Source organism: Pollicipes pollicipes, unplaced genomic scaffold (assembly GCF_011947565.3).
Source record: "Pollicipes pollicipes isolate AB1234 unplaced genomic scaffold, Ppol_2.1 Scaffold_4295;HRSCAF=5057_pilon_pilon_pilon, whole genome shotgun sequence".
Lineage (NCBI taxonomy): Eukaryota > Metazoa > Arthropoda > Thecostraca > Pollicipedomorpha > Pollicipedidae > Pollicipes > Pollicipes pollicipes.
The window spans coordinates 28,998,761-29,026,514 of NW_023596461.1; the positions used below are offsets into that span (position 1 = coordinate 28,998,761).

Sequence of the window (27,754 nt, forward strand, 5' to 3'; positions counted from 1 at the left end):
CCACGGAGCTGAGAATGCAGTTCGTCCGCCAGGTGAGGTAGAACACGCCTGGGGGGCTGACGAATAGGAGGATGGTCACCGGTATCAATCTCATGGGTGAACAGAACCGTAAACCCGATCTCTCCGTCAAACATGTCAGCGTGTCATTCGAGTGGCGACTCTAACTTATTTCTCTGCTCAGGCGACAGGTCGGAACCACACTGGTCAGACCGCAGTTTGACAGCTTGCTTAGTCTTCAGCTCATCCTTCGAACCGTGTGGCTGCTCGGAAAAACCAACCTCCAACCTGGCCAGGGCACGCTTTTTGGGAATAGTAATGGGCTCAGTCATCACATTCCGCACAACAAATGGCACTCTGGAGCCAGCGACAGTCACGAGTACACTGATGACCAGCAAACCATTCAGTTCATCAACGGGTTCGACGAGAGCAGGGCCATTATGAAACTATTCCGCACAAAACCTTTTAAAATAACCTCGGTGCCAGGAAAGACGACTCGGTCAGCACTCAAAGAAACATCGCCGACCGTCACAGCGTGAGCGGACACTGAACGAACGGCCTCGGCGGGGGTAACAAATAGTTGTTTGGCACGCAAATCAATAACACAGGGGCAATGCTGCAAAAAAATCAACACCGAGCAAACAAGGCACGTCAGTAACATCAGAAGCGAAAAATGGTACGGTGCACTTAACGCCAGCGATGTCGAAAGACGCCACAGTTCGACCAAGAAGTGGGAGCTCAGAATGTGACGCAGTACGGGCCTGTACAGATGTCTCCCTCAGTGTCATGTTCGGCATTGCATCAAACACGGACTTATGCAACACGCTCATCGAACTACCTGTGTCAAGAAGGCACTGACAATCCACACCAGCGAGGCGCGCAGTCAGACGCATGTCATCGGTCAGTGATATCACATTCGATGGTGACTCAGACTGAACACCATCGGAGTTTGAGCGGTCCGGTCGCTCGGTGGTGGAACGCTTCGCTGGAGACTGCTCTCTCGGCGGCCGGACCCCAACTCGTTTCCCTGCGGAAAAGACTGCTCAGGACATGTCTGGGGTACATCACGGCCATGTAGCCGACTGGGTGACATTTGAGGCACTCCCAGTTCTGCATTCTGCAGCGCTCGCGGACATTATTCTGCCCACCGCAGCACAGACAGAACCGCGAGCCGCGGTCTCTCTGACCAGCAGAGGTGCCACCGGGACGAGAGGCTGCCTGAACTGCGGCCTCTAAGCCCATCACTCTCTTCGTTAACACAGCCAGTTCACCGTCACAGTCGAGACGGCGGGCACTGGGCTGATACTGCTTCAGATATGCCTGTGGAGCAGTCAGGTTACGCACTTAAGTGATGGCGCCGTCAAAGGACGAAATACCGTCCGCAATAACAGCGGCATGTAAGTCAGCGGGTAAGGTGGCCAGGAAATGGCTGAACATCAGTGAACCCGTATCGGTGAGGGTGGGAAAAGCCATGGCCATCAGCTTTTTAAATCTGATGACAAACGCATCGAGACTCTCGCCCACACTAAACGCCAACTCACGCAAGGCGAGGTGATGCTCTGTCACGGTCTTAGCACCGAGAGCACCTCTCAACCCTGCAGCAGCCGTCTCGAAGGTGGCAGCCTGTTGAGTGGGCGAGCTATCGAATGCGTCACGAGCAATGCCAGTGAGTGACAGCGGGAAGACATTTGACATTTACTCCCCGGTCCATTCCCGGAGCATGGCATACCGCTGAAAATCATCAAGAAAACGTCTCAGCGAACCACGTCCATCAAAACTCGACATCCTCACACCAGCCATCTCGGATCTCAAATGCGCAGCAGGAGCCACATCAGCCGAAACGGGAGGCTTAGAGTTCATGCTGTCAGGAAAGCAATTCAGTCCAAAAAAAATTGATGAAGCAAGACTAGGTACTTAACCGACCATTGCAGCAGCGCAGGCACCCAGACACAGCCGGCAGCCAGACAGTGTCGCCAGCAGCCCGGTATCACCCGGCAGCCATCAGCCACACCTACTCCCGCTGCTGCGCACGGCAGAGCCGGACCGGCCGTCCGCTCAGACGCAGCGCGGCGTCTCGCGCAGGAGGCACGCACCAGACCGACCCGACCGGAGGTCACTCGACCGGCCGGCGGGCGGGTGGCGGCGGGCGGTCACAGAGGCGAGCTCAGCGACCCCAAATAAGGCAGGCGTCACCGGGCAGGCGAATGAGCGCGAAAACCTCGTCGACGCGGCAGTAGTCGCGGCGTGGGCCCCCCATCCCACCGCTGCCATCAGCTGTAGACGGCCGCCACATCGAAGACACCGAGGGTTCAGGTGCACTATATTTCATGACCGCCCATCGCCAACACCGCGCCTCAACTCCTCGTGGACGCTGACAGAGAAACAACGAAACCTCGGAAATGAACAGACTGGACCTAGAACTAAACGGAGCGGAAACAGACAGAACAGAGACAAAAATTTGCTATACAAAATGAATATGAAAATAGCATGGATTGACCAACACTAAATTAGACCTCAAGATAATAGCAAACTGGGTGACTCAACAAACGGGAAGCGAGCACTAAATCAAACTAGAAATGCACACGGTACACCAAATACATTTGCACCAAGCTCTGCTTTCGTCGTGTGGTGGTGAGACGAAAAAATAGGAGATGCATGAAAACTTTGCATTTGGCACACAGCTGCCGATTGTAATGCATTTTGTAAGCAAACCAAACTGCATCCGTGCAAGCGGCTGGAGTCGCTGGGGTTCTTGGGCTTGGAGGTGTGGCGCCATTGTTCTGTGCATACATAGACATGATTCAGATCTAGGTGAGGCAGGACATAGCCACAGGTGTCCAGGTTCTGTGAAGCCTTGTTTATGCTTGGTGGTTTCAAGTGAGCTTGGTTTTAGATGACATCTGAAAACCTAAGAAAGGGAAATAAGGGTTTGGCATGTGCGATTAGACAATGTCATGCGGGAGTGAAAAATTCACATAAAATATGGGAAAAAGGAGTGAAAAATTCCTCCTCATAGGATGTTGCTTTCCACCCAAAGTCGGCCATTCTAAGACACTCCTGCACCATGATGTCGTGGGCCTCGTAAGAGTGAGCGGATTGACTTTCGCTGGTGGTCTCGGCAGCAATTCATGAACCCAGCCGCATAAACCCATGAAGTAGCATTATCTGGAATAGGATGGTGGAAACCAAGGGGATCACAGGGTCTCAATCCTACCCTCCCCTTATTCGGAACCCTCATGTGGGCTTTTTGAACTCTAGATTGTGATGTAAGCACATCATCACCCCCAACCATAAAACCTTAGCTCACACCTGTCTGAAACTATGACTTTGGCTTTACCGTAAACCACATATCTCAAATTAGGAAAGCTTTTGATTTGAAGTTTGCCTTCGGGTCGGGTGCGACCGTTCAGATTTACCGTTTGAGGTGAGGCATTATAAAGGGATCTAAACAATGTGGCAGTTTTGGCTCCTATCCCGCAACTGTGCCGCCTTCGCATGGGCAGTTAAACATGAAAAAACAGGGAGTTTGTAGGATCTATAACGCCTGAATGCTGCAGAAAACTTTAGACATCTGTGAAAGTTTACCTCAGTCTCTGTCGGTCGGTTGTTTTTGACCTCGCCAAACAACCTCGGCAGTGCAAAAATACCTAGACCGTCATGGGTACGATAATTAATGAAGTAAATACGTACGGGGTAATAGCAAAAGGCCTGAGGTGTGGCTTTATCTTGGTTTCATATCAATATTATGAACAGCGTTCGTGTTAAAAAAGAATGATTTATTTGTTTTAGCCTTTCTAGCGCAGGACAGCGTGGCCTGAGCCGAGAAAGACTGAGGCATTGAATCATTTGATTGTGGTATGCCGTGCAATGGACTAACATCAGCAAAGGGCGATTCGGTGTTACAAATTAATATAAAATTGACTCTTTATATTAGCATTGCGAGGTTTGATGCACTCACATATGCGTTACGGCATAAGAGCGTAAGCCCCCACTGATAGGAATGCTACGGGAACAGCTATACGCGACGTTACTTTTTCTGCAAAAACTTACACAGACCAGGTATAAATTTCTGGTAACTTGATCTTTGCGCAGACTTTACGTATACGTAGCTTCACTTATTCTGTAAAAACTTATACACGAGATAAATACTATACGATAGAATGGGCGCTTTAGAAACTCATACGCGTCATATTATGTTCTGGGATAAATAGGAAGTCTTTAATTATACGGATATTTCTTATATTGCAATTACCTATTTAAGGCACTAGCGCTACACCACAAAACCAATACTTCAAATGGCTTCGTCTGTCATCGAGCTTTTGCTAGCTTTTGCTTTTACTTTTGCTCATACACCAAGCGCTACAAATCGACAAAATCGCGCAGCATACTGAACAAAAAACTTTTTCCGTATTGCCGTGGTGGGATTCCTTCATAACCTGCATATTGTTCCTACACCCTTGACAGGTTTTCACACGCATGTCACCCTCCACGGCAAGCATCAACAGTAGAAGTAAACCTGCGTATATGTGAAGACGGTTATAACTTTTGCAGTAGAAATAATGGAAGCTCTACATTTGTTGAGTTTAAGTTTTGTCGTGCAGCACTAGTGTCGCAAAGAAGTCTTTTTAGTGAAAGCAATGCCGTGTATAAGCTATGGTTGCAAACATTTTTCCCAGTAGAGATTATGGCGGGAATAAGCTTTTGAAGTATAAGTTTTCTGGTGTACCACTATGTCGCGTTCAAGTTTTTGTGATAGAAGTAATGACGTGTACAATCAATGATTGCATACGTTTGTGGAGTAGAAGCAATGCCGGGTATAATTGCCTGAAGTACTTATTTTGTCCTTTAGCATTAATGTTGCGTATAAGGCTTTACGGAAGAAATAATGTCGCGTATAAGCGATGGTTGTATAATATTTGCAATAAAGGATCGTCAGGTATATTTTTTGCGGCATCAATTTGCTACGTAGCACTTACATCATGTACTTAAGTATTGACAGTAGAAGTAATGTCGGAACACTCCTATCGTTAGGGATGTTTGCTGCAGCACTAATTCGTGGAGCCATCATATGCCATCAAAGTTGTCAGCGATGTTATGTGTGAATTGGCGAAGGAATTCTGGACCATTGGATCATCTTGTGTTAAACCATCACTCACAGTACATTTTTCAGCGCCTTATTATGTCTTGTGGTACCCGTTGTTAAGGATGTCCGGCTCCGTTGGGTTAATTTTTCACGCCGCGCAAGGCGTCTTACTTCCAACATTATCTTCGTGACTATCTCTTCGTAAATTGTGAACTACTTATCCCAGGGTGAAAGCTGATGTAAAAACACACCGGTACGGCGTCTCATCTACACCAGTTCAAAATCAAGGCCAAAGACCCTCTAGAACCTGCTTCCCTCCCCCATTACGATCTAGGATGCCCCCTTTATAAACTAGGGGGCTCATATTCTGGATGAAAAGGAGCCCCTCACATATATCAAAACGGCCGCTTTTCTGGAACAGGACACCTGTTTCAAGTATCAACAGGCCCATCAGCAGGCCAAAATTCCTAGGGAGTGCACCAGAAAACAAACAAAAGGTGGGCACTCTATAAACAAGATCTTTTTTTCTTGGCCGCAACAATGTTGTTTCCAGCTTAACTAGCGGTTCTCGAAGAAATATTCAACACTTCAAGCAAGCTGGGCGGCTTTCGAGGATGAGCAGAGATTGCAATACAAGGTCGGGACAAAATGACGCTCGAGAAACGTTGTCAATGCCTTGTCTTATGAATGCTGAGTGACGCATGCCAGATACCGACATGGAATGGAAACGGAAGGAAAAGACAGACCAAGTGCTACAAAGTTTCAAAATTGTAAAACATTTGCTTTGAAACTTCTTTGCATGGATAACATTCTGCACCGGGATGGGCCTTGGCTACTAGTTGATTCATGATCAGAAAGGTGCATCAACTTGGCACAATGTCTGGAGTTTCATAGTGGGGTGACTGTTCCCGATGTCATTCCATGTAAACCTAATCTGTACCAAAATTGGTGAATTGATAAGTCACCAGAGGTGGCGCATTGGCCTAAAAGTTTACAGTGTTTCCTCGAAAATGTGGCTAATATTGGATAAGTTTATTCTAAGTACGTGAACACTTACTGTATGGATACGTAGATAACACCATCGTGTGGATAAGCCCTTCAGCCTTCATTGCATTTGCCTTGGCTGGTTGACCTAGGCCAGTTAGTGTCAAATTTTGCGTATTCTCCGAAATGACGCCCCATGCATGTGAATGTGAAAGACCAGCATGCAGACATGGGGTTTCCCTGTCGTTACTCCGGTTGATAGTTATGCGTCGGCACGGCTAAGATTTCCCTTACCAAATTCATCCGGTACCCCGGGGGCTGTGCCCAAAATGGAGGCCCTCGCGAGCAAGATTTCATTATACCAATCTTCTCGTTATCCATGGGACTGTGCTCTTCCCGCCGTCAGCTATCTCTAACCCGCTATAACCGCGCGTCATCAACTCGTTTCCTTTTCCAGAAATCAATTTTTTTAATGGAATGTTTTCAGCAGCGCTTGTATCTAGCTCGCTCTGTTGCATTGGTTATTGCCAAGTAGCCTCATTCGAACAAATGATGTGGAAATGAAGCCCAAGGAACAGCACTGTGTAGTATTCATCTGACAAATTACTCAACATTTCCCAAACGTCTTGCCCACACCATTTCCCCCAATCTGTGAACTACCAGTCCACCCTGTCACTCGCAGCACATGGGTACCCATGTGTTTACCAATTCCATGAAGTCTCACACTCACCCGTCAGCCATGCCCTATAAGTTCTACCTACAAGCTTACCGCACATTTGCATTTCATTTTTTACAATACTTAAACTCTACATTTTGGAGAAGTTTCCAGAAAGTCGTTTAGCCGTTCGCATTCCAATTCAGCCGCTCGTGACGGGCTGGGTTTCAATCCCATTATGCACTTGTCATTTGCCTCATAACACTGCACATGTCCTCCGGCATGTGGCAAAAACTGCGTCTATGTTCGGGTGATGTTTGGGGGGTAGGACGGACCGTGCCAAGCATTGTACCATTTAGGCTTTCGCCGCCACATTCCGTTTACCCGAAAATCTTCGATCGGACGGTGGAGTCAGCGCTCACGCAACAACTCCTGCTTGATGCGTGCTCTGGTCCTAAAAATAAATATAATCAAAGCATTCGGATTGCGTCTCAACAATGACATATATATTTTTGCTTATGTTGCGCCTGAACGTCCATGTCTGCGTTGGTATTTGTAGAAGTAGTGCGCGTGAAGCTAATAATGACGAAAAAAAGTACAAGCAGTAAGGTTACGTGGCATCAGTTTGATGTAATTCCATAAAGTTTGCAAAAGCCCTGCGCCCAGACTTGTGCCGACGCCCGTAATTTTCCCAAAATCTATACAAATTCATATTCTTACCAATTATATTTTGATACCGATGGGTTTGTCCCTGTCACTCAGTATCTCTGCCATGACTTACATGCTGCCAGTCCAATGGAATGTAAGACTCATTGAGAGTTGCTTGCAGAAGGTCTGAGCACAACATTAAGCCAAGCATAAATGCATTCGCCGGATTCTTTCCTCTAGGACCTGATGGCGTCCATCGAAAGATATCAAGCTCGGAAACTCCTTGTTTAATGGCCTGTTTCTAAGCTCAGAAACTCTGTTGACGCCGTTGAGTTAATACCATTGAATCCCGCTTGGGGCCTTGAGTTCGAATCTCGGTCGCGCCATAGCCCCTGAGCGTTAATATGGCCACTGCAGCCGTTATATCTCCAGTATATGTTGTGTGACGACGTAAGTCACGTTACCTTAAAAAAAAAAACAAAAGGAAAAGGGAAAATAACGCCGTCAACGTTAATGTCAGCTACTGGGTGTTCTTGATCGGTCAACCAACCACCTCAATACGAGGCACCAAACTAACCATGGCGGGTTTCATCAAGTTTCTTCACTTTTGTCCAGGCCGCTCATGGAGGATTTTTTGCCCTTGCCGCTCAACTCGGCGACAGCCGAGAAGCGTGCAAAAGAAACGGTAGGACATGTTTTGACGTTCTCGAACATGTCACGCATAAAGACAATATCTCACCTGTTAGTGCCTTCGTGCGATGCCTTAATCTGCCCGTCAATAGAGGCACAGTTTTTTTTTAGCCTGTTTGTCCGTAAACCGCTACCTCGTTTTGAGGTGTTCATAATCCCACTACAAATGTTCTAACGATCGTATGTCATAGTTGACAAAAACCACGCCAGGGAAAACCTTGCAAGAAAAAACTGCACCAGGGAAAACTACGCAAGCGAAATGCAGTCATATTTGGAATAAGGCAAAACGCAACCTGGAGAGACAGACAAAGCGACAATGATCTAATTAGAATTACGAAATATGCCCTAAATAAGACAATAACAGCGGCATAGGAGATGCCATCACATCGCAAAATGTGTGTGATGAAAACCTTTTTGTTCATCAACGTCGATATCATGTCTACGAACCTCGTGTAATGTTCAGCAAAATGCATCAAGCATAGGTTTTTAACAAAGCTACAACGAGCATTTATCCGAAAAAGAAAGAACGATGTCAATGTCCCCGTGATGAAACATGAATTCCAATTCCCCTATTGCGAATGTTATGACAAGTAATTTCAGCCAAAAAATTTGAGCTGCAGTAGTTGAACTTACTGGCTCCAGCTCTTATCATCAGGCGCCGGGCACTGTAATCAAAATGACACGCCCTTTAACACTCGCCCGGGTGGTTGGCTAAATGCGATGCTCTCAGCTAGGAAGAGGGCAGTTTAACCCCCAAATATTTCAAGAACTGAGAGTTAGAGAAACAACGTTTATAAAATAGATCGGCCTGCATCTGAACTAATGCATGTTAAACTTTGAGGTTTGAAGTCTTGAACTCCAAGTATAATAAGATCAAATAAGTTCAAAATCCAGTCAGTATCCGAATCGTCGTTAGACCTCTTCATGCAACCAACTTTAACCCAGATCCATTGTTGCAGCAAATTGAATAATTCCCTATGCCTTACAGGGTGCATCTGTTTTGTTTTTACCAAATGATCGGCCGTTCAGCTGCCTGCAGGCTGACGATGCGTGGCACGGCTACGCCGTACCATTCGGAGGATATCCCCGCGGTGCCCGTGCTTCCCGCCGGGGCGGGAGGCAGGCGACGCCATGTAGACACACACACACACACACACACACACACACACACACACACACACACACACACACACACACACACACACACACACACACACACACACACACACACACACACACACACACACACACACACACACACACACACACACACACACACACACACACACACACACACACACACACACACACACACACACACACACACACACACACACACACACACACACACACACACACACACACACACACACACATACACACACACACACACATACACACACACACACACACACACACACACACACACACACACACACACACACACACACACACACACACACACACACACACACACCACTCGGAAGTTATTCTGGAAAAACCCTCGGGAGGCAGACTCCCGCCGCCCAAGCGCGTGCTATGCATGCATGTTTTGTAGGTGCTCTGGACACATCTATCTTTGCTTAACTACCAATGTGGAGACGGTGCTGCGTATGGAGCTGTGGGATAGAATCCAAGGCTGCCACTCTGGATTCGAAATCCCACCCTTCTCGCGCCCTAGCTCTAAATCCTTGCGTCTGAACGGCAAAGTAATTTGATCTAAAATGTTTACCCTTTTTTATAAATTAAGCACAAGACCCACCGAGCCAAAGTTACGCATCGAATCATAGCCGAATACCTGCTAATCGCAGTGTAACGCGACGCATTCAATGAGCGATGTCGTGCTCAAAATGAGGTGCAGCGCTGAATCCTGCTTGGAGGCATCTGGTTATTGTCGGCACTGTCGGACGGAAATAAATTGCAGACCAAATGCCAGCGGACCCTGTTCAAACATGTTCTGTATTCTGCAAACTAAAAATACATTCTCACCAGTGTGTAGCAGCTTTTTGAACAAACCAGGCTAGGCTTGCCAGTTTATCAAATGTTTAGTGCAAGTAAACTAGACATTATTCTCCGATAGGGCCATCGAGATTGGTCAAAACGATTGCACAGGTGCCCATGAGCCACCTATCCTTGCCTGACTGCAATTTGCTTCTCGGCCACTTTAGTGTATAGCCATTCAATTGCTCCATAAGTCGGCTCAGCCGTGCACTCTCTTAGACAAGATCACCAGCAGGGAACGGCGAGGATGGATGAGTTCCTGGATGCAAGCCGTCACGACTCTCAAATTTACGGCAGCAGTTGTGGGCACCCATGTGACGCTATTTGATGTGTAGGAGCACCGGCCAAGGTCGCCTGGCACGAGAATGTTCTCCCACCTGGTGCAGTCGACGTGGAGAACCTTGAGATGTAAAGTATGCACGGCTGAGGCGCCGATGGTGTTTGCACTTGTGGCCCCTGGCAAACAAACTGAACTGACAGTGGCAGGCTCCGGTGGAGGCAAGTCATGGCTTCACAGGATATGGCATATCTAAACGTGAGCCGGCGCGTTACTGTCGTTAACGTCGTGTTTTCCTCGCTGATTCATAGTTTATGACTGCCATTCAGTTGCTCCATGCTAGGGACAGCCTGCACCCCTCTTAAATTAGACCGCCAGCAGGGAGCGGCGAAAATAGAGGATTTCCAGGAGAACCACCACGACTCGCAAATTTACAGCAGCGCGACACTCGAATTTACTTTCGTAAGGTGCACGAGGGTGCTTGAGGCCAAAGATAAGCATAATTGCTCGCGCGTAGCCCTTGCAGGATTGACGTTTTTGTTAACGTCGTGACTCGAAGACGGTTTTACAAAGGTTATCGTCAATATCGTCAATCGCCATCATTCGCCAAATCAGGCATGCCAAATGGTCAAAACTATGGTTTTTGCCAAGTTAAGTTAACGGTGTGTCAAAATCTATAGAAAAGAGCAGAAATTCAGAAGCATGGAAATAAAGACAACTTTTCGCCACAGCCAACTCTCTGCCCACGCTCAGCGCACGGCCGGCCAATACAAGCAGATGATTTTCAGAAAAAAACGTTTGCTGGGCCTGTGACACATCTGTTACCATGCAAATTAAGCTGGGGAAGACAGGTTCTAAAAAAAAAACTGATGAGGTATCTTACCCAAAATCACATTTCGCCGAAAATGGTTGCGTCGCACCTAAAACACCTTGCATGATGAGCTGATTGCAGATCTGGGCTTTACTTTGATGTAACCTTTTGTTCTGGAGTTACTAGATACTGTAACTAGATACTGAGTTACTAGATACTGTAATGTGAAATCAGTTTTCACGCAATGCAACAGAGATATGCATGGAAGTCAATGGGCCTGGTTTTGTCGGCCTTACGATTTCGATGATTTTCAACTTAACTGTAGCTTGACATTTGACACGTCAGTTGTCATGGAACCGAGGACGGTGAAAAAGGTTCTCGTCACTAAAACTGACGGTAAGATATCTCACCCAAAATCACGTTTCCTCGAAGCTGGTCATGTCGCACTTCAAACAACTCGGCGTGACTTACTGATTCCAGATATGGGTTTCGTTTTCTATGTGCGCTTTTTGTTCATGGGCTGAAGAAATGAATTATTGAACGTGAAATACCGATTTCACGTTACTGCAACCCCGGAACACGAAGTACGCATAGAAATGAAGCCCAGATTGGAGGTCACCTCGTCATGTAGAGTCATTTGAGGTGCGACACGACCACATTCGCTGAGATGTAATTTTAGATGAGATATTTCACCGTCAGTTTTTGGGTGAGAAACTGAAACCAGTTTAATTTGCATGGGAACAGATATGTCACATGCCCAGCGAAAGGTGACCTGAAAATCATCTGCTTGTATTAGCCGACCGTGGACTGAGCGTCGGCAGAGTGTTGGTTGGGGTGAACAGTTGGCTGTACTTTAATGTCTCTGAAGTTCTGTGCTTTTCATCAATTCTAGCGCACAATTGTTTTAACTGGTCAAAGAGGACCGTTTTGAATGCGTGACATGCCTGATTTGGGGAACATTGACTGATTGGAAGTGAAATGTGTAAAGCTACCTATATGAGCGAAACTTCTCTATTCCCCGCGCATTGGAGCGGATGGATGTGTTCACGTCGTGCTGAGCCCCTGCATATCACATCTTGAGCATTTTTGAAGGGGCCGCTTCTATAGGGGCGACCGTAGGCTAGGGGGGGGGGGACCGTGGGCCAGGGGTAGTGAGGGTGTATTTTTGTCGCCGACCGAATTTCTGCGGATACGCCTGTCGCCAGCAGCGCAACGCGATACCATATGACAAGAAATGGCAGTGACGTTTATGCCCAGCAGCGTAATCAGAAACCAGCGTATCACCAAAAACTTATTTTATCACTGCAACTTGCAATATCATGCACGCAACCAAAACGTCCATTTATGCAATGCCACTCAACTGGTGCCAGGATGACTGTCGCTGCACAGAATGCAAGCACACCGGTCCTACACAATGGGATAGTTCAATCACGAATACAGTCTTCTGCCATACTAGGGAGGTGCCGTGGCCTCACGACCAAGCTTGATCTACGTGTGGATTTGCTTTTCTCGACCGCGAAAAAAAATCGGCGAAGGACCTCGACAGGCTGTCATGTCCTCAGAGCAGAAGGCTCTGAGGACATGACAAAATTCCAACCGGTGGCTGGTAGCACTGGGAGATGACGGAAAACATGCGTGCCTCCTCGAGGCTTGCCCCGTTATGGAAACCACGCGCGCCCTCCGAGCCGCAGCCCAGCCATCATCATGTCTCCACCATACCTCAGGCACGCTCCAAGCCCGGCGCGACAGTGTTGCCTGATGGGCACCTTTTGATGCGCCACAGCAGTTTGTATCTACATGTTTAAACAGGGCTTCTAGGCTGCCTGGAAAGGGACGAGCAATATCTGTGTTTCGTGGTTGGGCTCAAATTAAGATGACGGCGAGTGCGCAAATGCTATGCAGGGGGTAGTACAGGCATGCTGGAAGGATGTACCGGGGTCATGGAAAGATGGGATTACAGAGCTGTTTGGAGACAACAAATACCGGTTGTTTCATATGCTTGTCACGCTGAGCAGAACCAAAGAAACAAAAAAAGGAAGCGACAGAAAACAATCATTTGGGGCTGCAGCCCAACTTTAGGAGACTGTGACATGCTTTGATGAACGGAAGATACCAGAAATTTTGGGCTAAGGCCTAGTGATTTCTCACTGTTTGACCAACGAACTGACATGTGGTTTTACCAACACGACACAAACCTGCTATCGCCGATTCTAAGCCGTTTCAATTACCCGTTACATACAGAAGCTCAGCGGTTCGTTTGTTGATTTGGACGCACCGAAGGCACGAAATTGTAATCTATCTATCTATCTATCTATATATCTATCTATCTATCTATCTATCTATCTATCTATCCATCTATATATAATATATATATATATATATATATATATATATATATATATATATATATATATATATATATCTATATCTATATCTATATCTATCTATATATGTAGGTATACACATATAAGCACACACACACACACACACACACACATACACACACACACACACACACACACACACACACATATATATATATATATATATATATATATATATATATATATATATACATATATATATATATGTGTGTGTGTGTGTGTGTATATATGTAGATATGCTTCAGGAACAATGGTACCATGGTCTGTCCCCCTCTCGCCGGCTACGTGCCTGAAACCGTCCTTTTCACCAGGAGCCGCATTATAACCCTGTCGAGTGGCAGATGGCCGTATGTCGCCCAGACATTGGACTAATATTTTGGCGGAAGGTAAACATGGACCTCGGGATGTTTCCGATTATAACTGGTACAGCTGCATAAGCATTAGCACGTGCACTGGAAACGGGTGGGGCAATACACCCCGCCCTCTGACTTCTTCTAAATGTCTCCGAGTGAATAAGTGTATCTGTACCTTATATCTGCCCACCCACAAATTTATCCAAGCTCGTCGTTCAAAGCAAAGGAAATCGTTCACGCGTTTTTCTTCAAATTCCAAGCCGGTAGAAGTCAACGGTGTGAATGATGCCACACCACCATTTCTCCCTCCCGACCAGCCAATGCGAAATCCCCCTCCCCTCCGCGCCGCAATGTTCCCGTCCCCTTCCACCTGCGCACCCCTCTGGCCAGCTGGCGAGCTTACCGACACGTGCGTGCCGGCGTGTAGGGCTCGGGTGTCGCTGAGTACTGGGTGATGACGTTTTCATAATGATCAAGGGCGGACCAAGGGGGTGAAGCAACGGGGCGTGTCGGCCTTCCCAATCGTCTTCCCATGGCGCTGAAATACGCTTTAAGTTTCACTGTTCCGCTTGACGTCAGTGCAACTAGCACCATATGTTGGTCTTGTGCAGAAGATGGTCAGGTGTACCTCAGCCGGAGGATGTCAGGTGTCAGGTGTACCTCAGCCGGAGGATGTCAGGTGTCAGGTGTACCGCAACCGGAGAGTGTCAGGTGTCAGATGCCGCTGAGCCAGGAGGGTGACAGGTGTCCGGTGTCAGGTGTACATCAGCCGGAGGATGTTTTGTGTAGGTGTCACTTAGTTGGAGGCTATCATGTGTCAGGCGTCCCTCAGCCAGGGAGCGTCAGGTGTCAGGTGTGGCGGGGAGCGCTTACCACCACCACATCACAAACACCAGCCCCCTGACTCAATTTCAGAGATTATTGGCTGGATCCGCCGCTTGTCATGCCAGGGTTTTAGTGTATATCATCGAAATGATTATGGCTTACAGCGTGCATCCAAAAACGAAGCGTAAAAATGGTGACCGGTCAGGTATCGTCAGTTTTTCGGAATTACAATGCTGCAGATTCATATTTTTGCTGCGTGCTTTAAACAAATTGAAATGATGAAAATTAGGCGATATGGTCCATGTCCATGACGATATGGTCCACTCCCCTAAGGTTTAAAACGTTCTAGTTCCCGAACTAAAACAGGTCGTTCATGGTACCTTTCGTTTGGGTTCAAGTGTGATAGCCTTGGCGGAGACGAAACAGGGGTCCGAGAAAGGCTCCAATCAGCGAATGGGCCCCGTCGGCTGGGCTTGTAGTGTCATCGGCTGCACTTGTAGTGACACAATAGAAAGGCTCCAATCAGCGAATGGGCCCCGTCGGCTGGGCTTGTAGTGACATCGGTTGCACTTGTAGTGGCACAATAGCAAGCCTCCGCTATTGTTTCGATAAAGGCATGTTGCCGCAATATCACCCCAACTATATATCCATTCTCCTGGTTTTTCTCCGAGGAATAAGGCTGATAATACTGTCTTATCTATATGAATAATGTTACTCGCTAATGCACTGAACAACTTGTGTTTTAGTTTTTCCAATTGTTTTTGACAACATACATGTTTGAGTAGCAATTGCCAGTGCGTTCAGTTACGCCATACTTTGTCCTTTTCTCATTATACTCAGGATGAAATATAATTTTCGAGTGCGAGTTGTTAGCAACTCGCGCTCCACCAAGGAATGCACCGCCAAGCTGTAAGACGCATTCCCGAGTTATTTGTTGTAACTATCTACCCCACTATCTGGTGTGCACAACACGATAGTTGTGATTGGACGAGCTGGCAATTCAGCAGTTCCGTGCAGCAATCGTACTGTATGACCAAGCCACGACGTAGCCAGGCGTGAGATAGATACTCAATGACATACAGTATGCAGCAAAGTTTAGCACGGCTGCGGGGAAGGGTGAAATTGAACCTGCTCACGTGCTTAAAAAAGTAGCGTCGGGGCTAGGAAGCTTTTGGTGTTTCTATCAACAAGACAATGTGACGTAAAATGCGACAGTTACCAGCCAATTAGGTCAATAGCGTTTTACTCAAGTTCTTAAGAACATCTGCAAGGAGCATCATGCATTTAAATAACACGGGACTGATAGTCTCATCCCTGGTAGAACAAACAGGAAAATAGGAGAGATAGACTAGCGTTAGTGTCAGTACAGCAATTAACAATAGCGTTTTAGTGAAAGCCAGGCAAGTCAGAATGCCCGTTCACCACGATCGCCGAGCAACCCCGGTCGGGTCGGCGCTCGTGACGTGGCTGGCGCACCGCCGAAGGGAGCCAAGTGCCGGCGTCCGCAGCGCCTACTCCCAATACTGAGCTGAAAAGCGTTGTGTAGAACGGAGACCTGCCTCAGCACGACCTTAGGCCTACCAAGCCGCGCCCTTATCTTCCCACCGGAAGACGCAGCCGCTCTTCTTGGAAACACGCGGGACGGACTGCGTCAGAGTTCCGCGGATATTGCGTACTGGTGTGACGGCTTGAGACGTGGGCGTCGATGGCGGGAGAGCCCCCAACCATATCGGAACAAACTTTGTGAATTTGCTTGATGGGTGTCTGCAGCGAGCGCGATATTTCACTAAAATTTACAGGCGAAAACTGCCATGCGTGCTGTGTCAGTGCCTCACATCTTCGGCCAGCGTTTCATCTGCATATTTACGCTGAATTCGATAGATGTGCTGACGCTCTGGTTTTGACGTAAGGAAAGGAACTTTTTTGGTAATCAGCGCCCATCAAGCAATGTCCCCCTATGTATGATATAAGATATATTATATATTATATATGTATATATATATAATATATACACATATATATACATTAAGTAGATTTAATACAAATATAACAATACTTATATATATAATATATATCCATCTATCTATCTATCTATCTACTATCTCTCTCTCCTCTCTCTCTCCTCCCTCTCTTCTCTCGCCTCTCTCTCTCTCTTCTCTCGGGCCTCTCTCTCACTCATCATCTTCTCTCTTCATCTCTCTCTCTCTCTCCTCTCTCTTCTCTTCTCTCTCGGAGGGGGTGGGAGATCTCTCTCTCTCTCTACTCTCTCTCTCTCTCTCTCTTCCCCTCTTCATCTTAATTTCCTCAACGCCGGCTATCCGCCGTGGTCTTGACCCGCGCTGTTTGGTCGCCAGGTCAAGGCGCTGAAGCGTGAGTTTCCGGTGCTGCGCCACCTGGAAAGCTCCTACCACGTCCGTCAGGAGCGGGACGGCCTTCTGATCGGGCCCTATGAGCATCCGGACCGCATGAGTCTCTCCGAGGACTGGGTCCTGAGGGGCGTCCGGCCAGGTACGCGCCGGGACAGGGGCGCCTCCTGATCGGAGGGGCGCGGTGCGAAACGACGCGCGTGAAGACAGCTTGCCGAGCGCTCTGAGGATAAACAGGCTGAAGCCGATTGAAAGCAAAGTGTTCACTCGTCGCTGATGTCACATTCACTTGGGCCTGTCACAATGTTGATGCCTTGGTCTCCAACCTACATATCAACCTCGCAGGGGCACCGGCTTCGGCCGGTGTTGGGGACTAGCGCCCCTTCGGGTCCCAGCTCCGGTAACGGGTGGACAGCGCAAGCTGTTCCTCTCAGGGCCGTAGCGACACTGCCGGTACATGAGCTCCTGCTTCTTGTCCCGCCTGCTCCCTTCACATTACCCGCACTCCCGCATCCGACCCTATCACCACTCCTCATCCTCGTTGTATCGGGGTCGCCGTGCCCCCTCGCCCGCGTCCCCGGGTTGATCGGATCCTGGTGGCTGAGAGGCGCGTCGTGCGGGTCAGCCGCGCGGCGGTCCCAACACTCCACTTCGGCCAGGATATCCGGGAGCGCGGGGGGCCTGTGGGGCCCCGCACGGGTTCTAGCGGCTTGTCGCTCGCGTGCGGTTGGGTGCTCCTTGCGGGTTTCCGCTCGGGGCGCCTGGCCGCGCGCTGCGGCTTAAGGGGTCAAGGGGCGGCGGCGCTGAACCACGGTCAGGACGGGAAAGGATCTCCCCGGTTACACCTGGCCGTGTCGGAGGCGTCGCTCGCCCCGTTATAGCGCCGGAGTAGCCCCTGGCGGTGACCACCTCCCGAGGAAGTGTTGGGTTGTCCCCCAGTTGGGCTCCGTGGTGGGTGGGGAGCCCCGGTGCCGAAAGAAAACCACTTTTTGCATGGCGTCCTCTACCTCTAAAAACACCCGTCCTCCGAAAGGGGGTCAGACCACGATAACCCAAGGGTGCGGAAAAGACTCTGCTATCTCCGGACCACGGATCCTCGTCTTCGAAAGTCATGAAATTAGGGTGGCGTCCCTGTCACCGTTTCAGAGAAAAAATAGCGTGACAAATTTGAAAAAAATTATCAGACGTGAGAAGCTCCTGGATGGAAAAATAAAAGTTGAATTTGCTGGTGATTTGGAGGCAAGTCGGGCTGTGGAAGCAACTGAATTTACGTACAGTGTTCGAGATGGGGCTGGTAAACGTGGGAAACACAGTGTCAATGTCAGCGACACCACACAACACCAAAAATTCGTCCAGGGGCGTGGTGAACTGTATTGATCTGCGTGACGTTGAGGAGGAAGAGATCGTGGAGGAGCTCTCGGATTTTGAAGTGACCGCCGCTCGACGGATCCTCGTTAGAAGGTGAGGAGAGTTGGTGCCCACCAGCAACCTCATACTCACGTTCTGTCGCCCTGACTTACCGTCCGAGATACGGGTGGGATACGTCCGCATGAAAGTACGTCAGTTTTTACCTAACCCCATGCGGTGCTATCAGTGCCAGCGATTTGGTCACACGAAACCCAACTGTCGGAACCACGCAGCGTGTGGAAAATGTGCGCCCCTCGAGCACATGAGCGAAGACTGTACTTCTGACAAACCCCACCGTGTCAACTGCGGCAAGGACCAGGTTCCGCACATGTCGCACGACCGTGCATGTCCAGCCTACGCCAAGGAGAAGGAAATCATATCAATCACTTCTAAAAACGTATCCTTCCTTGAGGCTCGAGAATTTTATAACGAAACCCATCCAAAAATATCGTACGCATCGAAAGTGAAAGCTTCGTTGCCGGACACTAATGCGATCGAGTAAATGACGGCTGTTCAATTTCTGGAACTTCTAGGGTCATTTGGCCTATCAGTTGTACCCTCAACACGCGCCCTGGACTCGCAGCCAGCACTCTAAGCGCCCTTCCCACCAACCGAGCAGTAGGTGGTCGCCGTGCTGCCGGCCTCCTCGACACCAGTTGGATCGCCAACAAATGACGGCTGGACAACGGTTCGACGTGGCTGCAGCCTTCGCGCGCCGTCCGGTATTCCTTCGTCTGAGAAACCACCGGTCTCCTCATCACAGACACCCCTCACCAGTGGCTCAGCTTCCGCCGCCTGTCCTCATATTGGGTGATTTTAACGCTCACCACTCAGCGTGGGGTTGTGCCAAGACAAACACTCGCGGGAAACGCTGCGAAGCCCTCATACATGAAGAATCGCTGTGCCTCTTAAACACGGGCACGCGTACCCATTTTACACTCCCATCAGGACAGGCTTCAGCAATCGGCTTAAGTCTTTTGAGCCCACAACTGATCAACCATTTTGACTGGTCGGTGTCAGACGATCCAGTGGGAAGTGACCACTTCCCCATTTGGATCAAGTACCGGGCTGACGTTTTCCTTGGTTCTCGACCACAGCGCTGTAATTTTAGAAAAGCCGACTGGATCGAGTTTCGAGCGAGGATCGAGCATTCCCTTACTATGCAACCAGCGAGTGAACACCCTTCAACAGAGGATTTGACCTCGTTGATTTTGCGATCTGCAGAAGGGTGCTTGCCGCGAACGTCGGGCTGCCCTCGTCGTCCTCCTGTCCCATGGTGGACGCAGCAGTGCCGGGACGCCATCTGTGCGCGTTACAGGGCCGTTAGAAAGTTTGACCGTCGGACCACAACTGACTATCTAATTGCACTTCGACGAGCACGAACAGCTGCTAGACGCACCATTCTAGATGCTAAGCGGGGCATCGTGGCGATCGTACGTCGGCCAACTAAACTGCCAAACACCTGCATCCAACGTATGGTCACGGATCAAACGCATTGCGGGACAGCACTCGTCTGCACCACGCCCTGTGCTCCGTATCACTGGACGTGACATTATTCACCCAGCTGACGTAGCAAATGAAATAGCCCGCGTATTCTCCGAGTGATGTGGTGACGGCAATGCCCTCCCACAGTTTATGGGTCACCGGATCCGCTGCGAGGCATCCCCTGTCGACTTCAGCATGACAGAACAGATGTCATACAACCGACCTTTTATAATGGCCGAACTAATTTCCGCGATAGGATCGCTGCGCAACGTGGCAGAGGGTCCGGATCTAGTTCACAACGTCATGCTTAAGCAACTTCCCACTTCAGTAGTTGAGGCCCTCTTAGCAACGTACAGCAAACTCTGGGCGAATGAAGGTTTTCCGGAGTCTTGGCTTGAGTCACACATTGTCCCTATGCTCAAGCATGGTAAGAGTGGGGCTGACCCTGCCGACTACCGCCCTACTTCACTGACATCATGCATTTGTAAGTTGTTGGAACGTATGGTAAATGTACGCTTGTCGTGGTTTTTGGAGCGATACAATGCTTTTATGGCTGATTAATGTGGATTCAGGAAAAATCGCACTACCATTGACCATCTTATAGCTCTCGACACAAACACCCGCACCACTTTTATGGAAAAACGACATGTTGGCGTTATATTTTTTATGTTGAAAAAGCCTACGATACAACGTGGCGTTACGGCATCCTGAAAAAGCTCTTTCATCATGGCACTCGAGGAGCCAGGGGCACGTTCTTAGCGAACTTTATGACCGATCGTTTTTTCAGAGTTCGCGTTGGCTCACACTTTTCGGATAGGTACCAACAAGATAACGGCGTGCCCTAAGGCAGAGTTCTGAGCGTCGTTTTGTTCGCTGTGATGATAAACGATATTGGCGACTCCCTTCCAAAGTCGGTCAGTCGCTCTCTCTTCGTGGATGATGTCGCCATCTGGTATGCCTCGTCAAACTTTGCTTCTTTGGAGCGTCGCTTGCAGTTGGCTGTGATCAGCCTGGAGAGATGGAGTGTTGTAAACGGACTACGTTTCTCAACCTCGAAAACAGTCGCTATGCATTTTTGCAGACGACTTCGTCAATGCCCCGCCATGGCTTTAAGGCTATACGGTCAGACCAACCCGAACGAATCCAGTACCGGCTTCTTGGGTCTGCAGTTTGATAACCGTTTAGCGTATGCGTCACATCTGAAAACCGTACGTGACAACTGCTTTAAAGCATTGAGCACATTGAAGTATGTGTCTCGAACAAGTTATGGAGTGGACAGAAGAACACTGTTACTGCTACACCGCTCACTTATACGGTCGAAATTTGACTATGGCTGTTTTATTCATGACCGCGCGCCGAGTTCCTCCAAACGTTTAATAGACACCGTGCACCATACCGCATTACGCATTGTGACGGGGGCATTCAGGACGTCGCCAGTTGCTAGCTTTACCATGGAAGTTAATGAACCGGCGTTGGCACTGAGAAGGGAATTGCTTGGCATGCGGTGCTTTTGCAAGCTGGCTCAATTTCCGAACCATCCGACTCACCGAGCAATCTTTTCACGTGATGTGGAAAGCAAGTTCTAAAGAAGCGGAAGGCCGTCCGCTGTTCTATTTGGTGTCCATATGAAGAAGCTGTTCCGGGAAAGTGACATAAGTCTGCGTTGTGTGCTAAGGTCGCGTCCCGTATTAGTGCCTCCATGGGAGCTAATCTCACCAAAAGTGGATGTATCCCTTTCATGCACCAGCAAACAGAGAGCGATCCTATGCGACTTGAGATCGAAGGCCCTGGAGCACATCGGGTCGTACATAGGTTTTCAAGCCACATACACTGATGGGTCCAAAACGGGGGTGGGCGTTGGTGCTGCATTTGTAAAAGACCAAGCCACCCAGTCCTTTTCTTTACCGAAACACGCCTCCGTTTAAACGTCCGAGCTCTTTGCAATAAGTAAAGCCCTACGCTTCATCGAAGTTGGTGAGAGCAACTCACACGTGATCTTATCCGATTCTTTGAGTAGCCTGTCGGCCCTGACAGCCTTTAACCCACCTTGTCCCATTATACAGGATATTTTAGTTCGCCTGACAGCGCTGGATCTCAGTGGTTCGTCATATTGGATACCGAATCAAGTGGGTATCGCAGGTAATGAGCGTGCTGAATCGGCCACAAAAGGGGCAGCGTGTGCACTTTGTACCCGTTCTTTACCGTTGCCGGCAAGGGACTTTTACACTGCCATCGCGACCTTTGTGAAGGGGAAATGTCAACGCTGCTGGGATGCCGTTGTAAACAATAAGTTAAAGGCGTCCAAGCCGCAACTGGATCCATGGCCGTCAAGCTCACGTAAGTTGAGACGTGAAGAATTAACCCTCAGCAGATTACGAATTGGCCATGCGCACGCAACACATAGCTACCTTTTGTGCGGCGGAGAACGCCCTATATGTCCTCGTTGTGATGCGCCACTCACGGTTCGCCACGTCATTCACTTCTGCCCGCAGTTCAGAGAAGAGCGGGCACTTTACTTCGGACGAGATGCGTCAGGTCTTACCTTTTCAGACCTTATTGGTGACGATTCTCGCATGCTTGGCACCGGACAGCTGTTTTCACGTTGAGAAGCGTCGGATTCACAGCCATTTATACATCTCGATAAACACTTAGCTGTCATGGGCGCAAAATGACCTTAGAAGTCGACGCGCCCTAAAACCCCAATCATCATCATCAGCACCCACATTACATGGGTCTGCGGAACTAAACAGGGCGTGGCGATCTTGCATGCCGGTAATGTCACATGCTCACAGGGTCATGACTTTGTCGACACCTGCCGTCCGTTGTGGCAATAATAGTTTCTGTTTATTGCCGCTAGGGTTCGGTCGCGAACTGTTCCCGCCGGATCTGGACCGTATTGAGCCCAACCTAGAAATGGCCATGGAGCTGCTGCTCTGTTTTGCTGAGGCGAGCATCCAGAGCGTGGTGAACGGGCCCATCACCTACTCGCCGGACGTGCTGCCCATGGTGGGCCCCACACTGCTGCCCAACATGTGGGCCGCCGTCGGCTTCAGGTGAGAAATGGGCGCATGAGGAGGGAAGCTGCTCGGGTATTTCGTGAAGACGAAGAGGCTATTTTTGAACAAGAGGTGCAATGCCTTGAGATTGGACAAATGCTGGACAGTCTAACACTGACACCACGTGGGAAGTATGTCCTGGCTTTGGTGGCAGGCTGCGGTCAAACATCCTTGAACAGCTGGCTCCGCAGACGGTGACTAGCAGATGCCACAATTGCAGACGGTTGGTAAAGTAGACTCGGCTGGACAGTTAGCTGGCGATTCCATCGGACGACTGCGCTGGCCTCCCTAGAGACGCCGCTACACGCGGAGCAGTCCTGCTCGTCACCGTCACACAACCGCTGCGTACCTATTACGTTTGTTGTATGTTACCTGCCCCCAAACAAATTGCATTGCTCCAGTGTAAGCGGGCATGCTGCCAAAGATGCTGGGCCTGTATTTGGACTGGGAGTGTTGTCTGACTGGATTGTGCGTCTACCGAATGAAATGCTTAACTGGACCGCTTGCTCCACTGAAGGCTTTTTACAGATGCAATATCACACCCTCGCCTTCCCGGCCATGTTGAAGGTTCGTAACCAGTGCTTACCCCTCCGCCCCCCCCCCCTACCCTCGCCAGATACGGTATCGTGCTCCGCGGCTCGCACCCACTGCTCTTCCCTTCGAACCCCTCACCAGGTGCGATATTGTATTCCGCGGCTCGAAAATTTCTCACTCCTCCAAGCCCCCACCAGGTACGATATTGTGTTCTAGAGCTCATAACACTGTTCATCCCTCCGAGCCCCTCACCAGGTACGGCATGGTGTTCCGCGGCTCGAACACTGCTCATACCTCCAACTCCCACCAAGCACGGCATGGTGTGCCGCGGCTCATAACACTGCTCATCCCTCCGAGCCCCTCCCCAGCTACGGTATCGTGTTCCACAGCTCGTAACACTGTTCATCCCTCCGAGCCCATCACCAGCTACGGTATCGTGTTCGTGGCCCCTAACACCGCCTCCCCCCCCCCCCTTCGTGGCCACTTGCCAGGTACGGTATCGTGCACGGCGGCGGAGTGGGCAAGTTCCTGGCCGACTGGATACAGCAGGGCGAGCCGCCGTATGACCTGATCGAGGTGGACCCATGCCGCTACGGGCCCTGGACCACCGACAGCTACAGCCTGGCCAAGTGTCGCGAGAGCTACGGCATGAACACAGCGCTGGGCCTGCCGCGTGAGGAGCGCTGGGCAGGTGCGTGATCCGGGACACTGGCGCGTGGGGCCTCCCGCCCCCCCCCCCCCCCCCGCTGAACCGGCTGCCTTTCGGCTCTGCCCTTGCCGCAATCAGAACAGCTCGGATGTTCGTTGTAACGTCTGTGTGTTGTCGGGGTGTTCATAGCCCGCACAGCCTGTTGTCCAACCGGGCGGGACTAGATGGTCCAGACCGGGACATTCTGGTCTAGATTTGGGCTCCGGATGGCAATAGCGTCGCGGGTTGAGTGACAGACGGAAGACGGAATAAAGTATGACATCTCGCGTTTAACTATGATTGGATTTCCTGCGACCAGCCATTCATTTACGTTGAAAATAAAACCTACTGACATCTGTCGATGAGCGTTGCTCATTAAACCAGGCACCCGCGGGTCACAAACTGCTACATGACCCATCCCATATTTCCCATGGTAACGTAATGACCTCGGCTACCACTTTAGCCTGCAGACTAACATCCCCCCGCGGACTTGCACCACTCTGCGTCCTCCCCGCCACCGACCTATGCCCAGCGGGCGGCGCGGGCCGGCGGTGACCGTGACCCCTCATCGCAAGTCGGCCCACCAGCCGGGTCAGCGGGGCTCACGCGCAGCTGGTGGCGCGCGGCGCCTCCATGGAGCAGCACACCGGGTGGGAGCAGCCGGCGTGGTTTGCCGAGCCCGGCACCGAGCCCGAGTACAGGCCCAGCTTCCAGCGCACCAACTGGCACGAGCGGGTCGGCGACGAGTGCCGCACCGTCATGGAGCGGGTCGGCGTCATCGACATCACGCCCTTCGCCAAGTTCTACCTCTCGGGTGGGACAGACTTTACGTTTCAGGGTTTGGGCCGGACTTGGCGACGCGTGAGGATTAGGAAACGATCAAGACGGAAACAGAAAGCTTGCTTACTTTGTACATGTAGCGACGCAAATAACGAGCAAATTACACAACGATTGCAATAGCAGATCTGCAGAACTTCCCAGATCAACCTGACTGTACTTCGGCGCAACTGACAAGAATTTGCAGGTGTCACAGCCGTCTGAACAGCAACACCCTCTTCCGCTACCTAGGTTCGGACGCCCGTGCACTTCTGGAGTACGCCACGGCGAACACGATACCCGCCACCTGGAGGACCTGCGTCGCGCACTACTTGACCCCCGGCGGCAAGGTCATGGCCGAGCTGACCCTGACCTCTCTCCCCGATGAGAAGTTCCTCATCATCACCGGCACGGGCAGCGAGTTCCATGACCTCAGGTTGGTTATGTAACAGTCGTTTTAGACTAGCCTTTCGGTGTAGTCTGCTGTATGGTGTCGCGTATGCTTGAGTGTAGTTATGTATGCGTATTGACTCAGTCCAGACTCGACCTGAGTCCGCTCTCGAGAGCTTTTCATGCCCGAACGCGAGTGAGCTGTTCTGATTGTCAAGGGGATCTGATGCGAGTCAGTCGAACTAGCACTCCCTAATTAGTCTAAAATTGTGGATTCGGGCTTGGTTCGAAATGAACAGTTTAAAAGACAGAATACTCGGACCGGGAGATGAGACTCAGATTTAGGACACTTATACCCTGATTCGTGCTTTGACTTAGACTTAGACTCTAATATCAAAAGTGAATGCCAACCAAAATCAGGTTCGGAGAATACACCAGCATTCTGACTGGGACCCGAATGAAGTCATTTGACTCGGCCACTTTATTGGTAATGCGGACAGCGGGGTATGTCTGTCTGCAGTAGGGCGGTATGTCTGTTGGCATGCCGTCTTCTATGATCAACCACCACACATCTCGATGATCAGCCGACCGATTCAACACATTGGTATTGATCAAATGTCGCACCATCAGCTAGATCAGTAAGTCGGCTGTTTTTGATTCCAATACTTTTGGCCAGCGGTGGTCAAGTTATGATTCATCACAGCCACACAGTGACCACTATGCCCACTGCAGACCTCGGCTGCCCACATCGCTGCTCTAACAACGGCAGGCTCGCAGCTGACTGTGACCAGATACTCCAACAGGCTTCAGACCGGGATATGGGATAGATGTGTGGCTGCCACGGCTGTAAATCCTGAAGATGGGGAAAGGTCGTGTTAGCCTCAGGATCCTCTGGATCGAGCTATTCAACGTTGAGGCTGTGGCACGCATTATGCATTTCGGACCAAAACAAACACTGAACGGCCTGCTCTGGGAGACATCTCTTGCGGGGACCGCTACTGCTGACGGTGCCACCCCCCCCCCCTCGCTGTCGGCAGGTGGTCGGCAACACGACCTCCGGGTGCTACAGCCACAACACCGGCCAGACCCTGGCCAAGGCGTACGTGCCGCCGTACCTGGCAGTCGCCAGCACCGAGGTGCAGGTCAATGAAAGGGCGCGCGGCCCGGTGAGGTGCGATTCGTTCCAGTCCAGTGGATACCGGTCGATGACAACGCAGCGGCTGATGGAACCGTTCAGCACCAACGTCAAACATTCCCAAGTTCAGAGGCATGGTGGCAATGGCCCTGGACCCTTGCTTTCCAGAAAGCAAACGCGGCCATATCTCGCCCGCAGTGTTATTCTAATAACGCTGCGCGACCGTCCGTAAGCGCTGAACAAGTACACAGAGCGCAAATAGAAATGAGCGGTGAGCTACATATTATGACGTTTGGTGTGTCCCTACCCTCCCTCGTCGTTTCGCCACCTCACGTGCAGCAGGCCCGGACCGGCGGCGGGCTGGCCGCGCTCGCCGCTGTCGCTGCCGTCGTTGGCCGCCGTCCGTACTGATACTGCGGTGCCGCTGCGGCAGGTGGCGCTGCTGGGCGAGCGGCGGCCCGCCGTGGTGCTGCCTGGTCCTCCGCTGCTGACTCAGCCGGCCAGAGACGCGCTGAAGCGCAAGGCCGCCAAGGCCAAGGCCAAGCAGAGACGGAGCCAGCCACGCGGGGATTTTTCTACTCACTGTGGTGCAATGGATATGCACTACACAAGCTCATTGTGTAATTTTGTGTAATGCCTTGGTGGGATTTGTACTGTGCAATACGAAGTGGCGGGAATATATGAGGGCCTGGTTTAACATTCCTGTGTGTTTTGTGTTTAGCGCAGCCTTTTGGTTGTGAATGTTGAGTGTCATAGCAGATATCAATGTTATGCATCTGTAGCCACAGGAGCATGGGTTCACACTCCTAGTCGAGTGATATTTTAGTTGTTCATTTATTTTGTGTATGTGATGTGGGTGTTAAAACTGTAGCCATACATCGATTTAGATAAGACAGTAGCGATAGCCATCTTGCTCAGAGAAAAACTAAGAAAATTGAGATAAAGCTGCATTGATATTTCGGCAACATGCCGTTATCGAAACGAATAGCAGAAGTGAATTCAAAATTGCCTGCCGATCATCCCACACCATTTTTTCAGTTTACTCACCTGTCCGTCTTATGTCGACTGTCTTGGCTATGTGCATAATGTTCCTCGCAAATGCACTTCGCAACTCACTGTTTATGGATTGGTTAAACCCATGAGTTTTGGCCTAATCCGCAGACTGAGCT

The 27,754-nt window shown here is 50.1% G+C and overlaps 1 protein-coding gene across 1 annotated transcript; it reads left to right on the top strand.

Moving 5' to 3' along the window:
- The first annotated feature begins 14 nt into the window (after nt 1-14).
- On the top strand, nt 15-27,751 carry LOC119097401 (dimethylglycine dehydrogenase, mitochondrial-like). The gene is made up of 9 exons (XM_037220444.1): nt 15-32; nt 17,063-17,216; nt 22,824-23,019; nt 24,048-24,247; nt 24,819-25,058; nt 25,313-25,496; nt 26,520-26,616; nt 27,082-27,148; nt 27,747-27,751. The coding sequence occupies exons 1-9, from the start codon at nt 15-17 to the stop codon at nt 27,749-27,751; spliced, it is 1,161 nt and encodes a 386-aa protein (XP_037076339.1).
- The last annotated feature ends 3 nt before the right edge of the window (nt 27,752-27,754 follow it).

Coding starts and splice junctions, on each gene's coding strand:
- LOC119097401 (XM_037220444.1), top strand. Junction 23,020..24,047: donor TGGGCCGCCGTCGGCTTCAG/GTGAGAAATGGG, acceptor GCCACTTGCCAG/GTACGGTATCGTGCACGGCG. Junction 24,248..24,818: donor GCGTGAGGAGCGCTGGGCAG/GTGCGTGATCCG, acceptor CCCTCATCGCAA/GTCGGCCCACCAGCCGGGTC.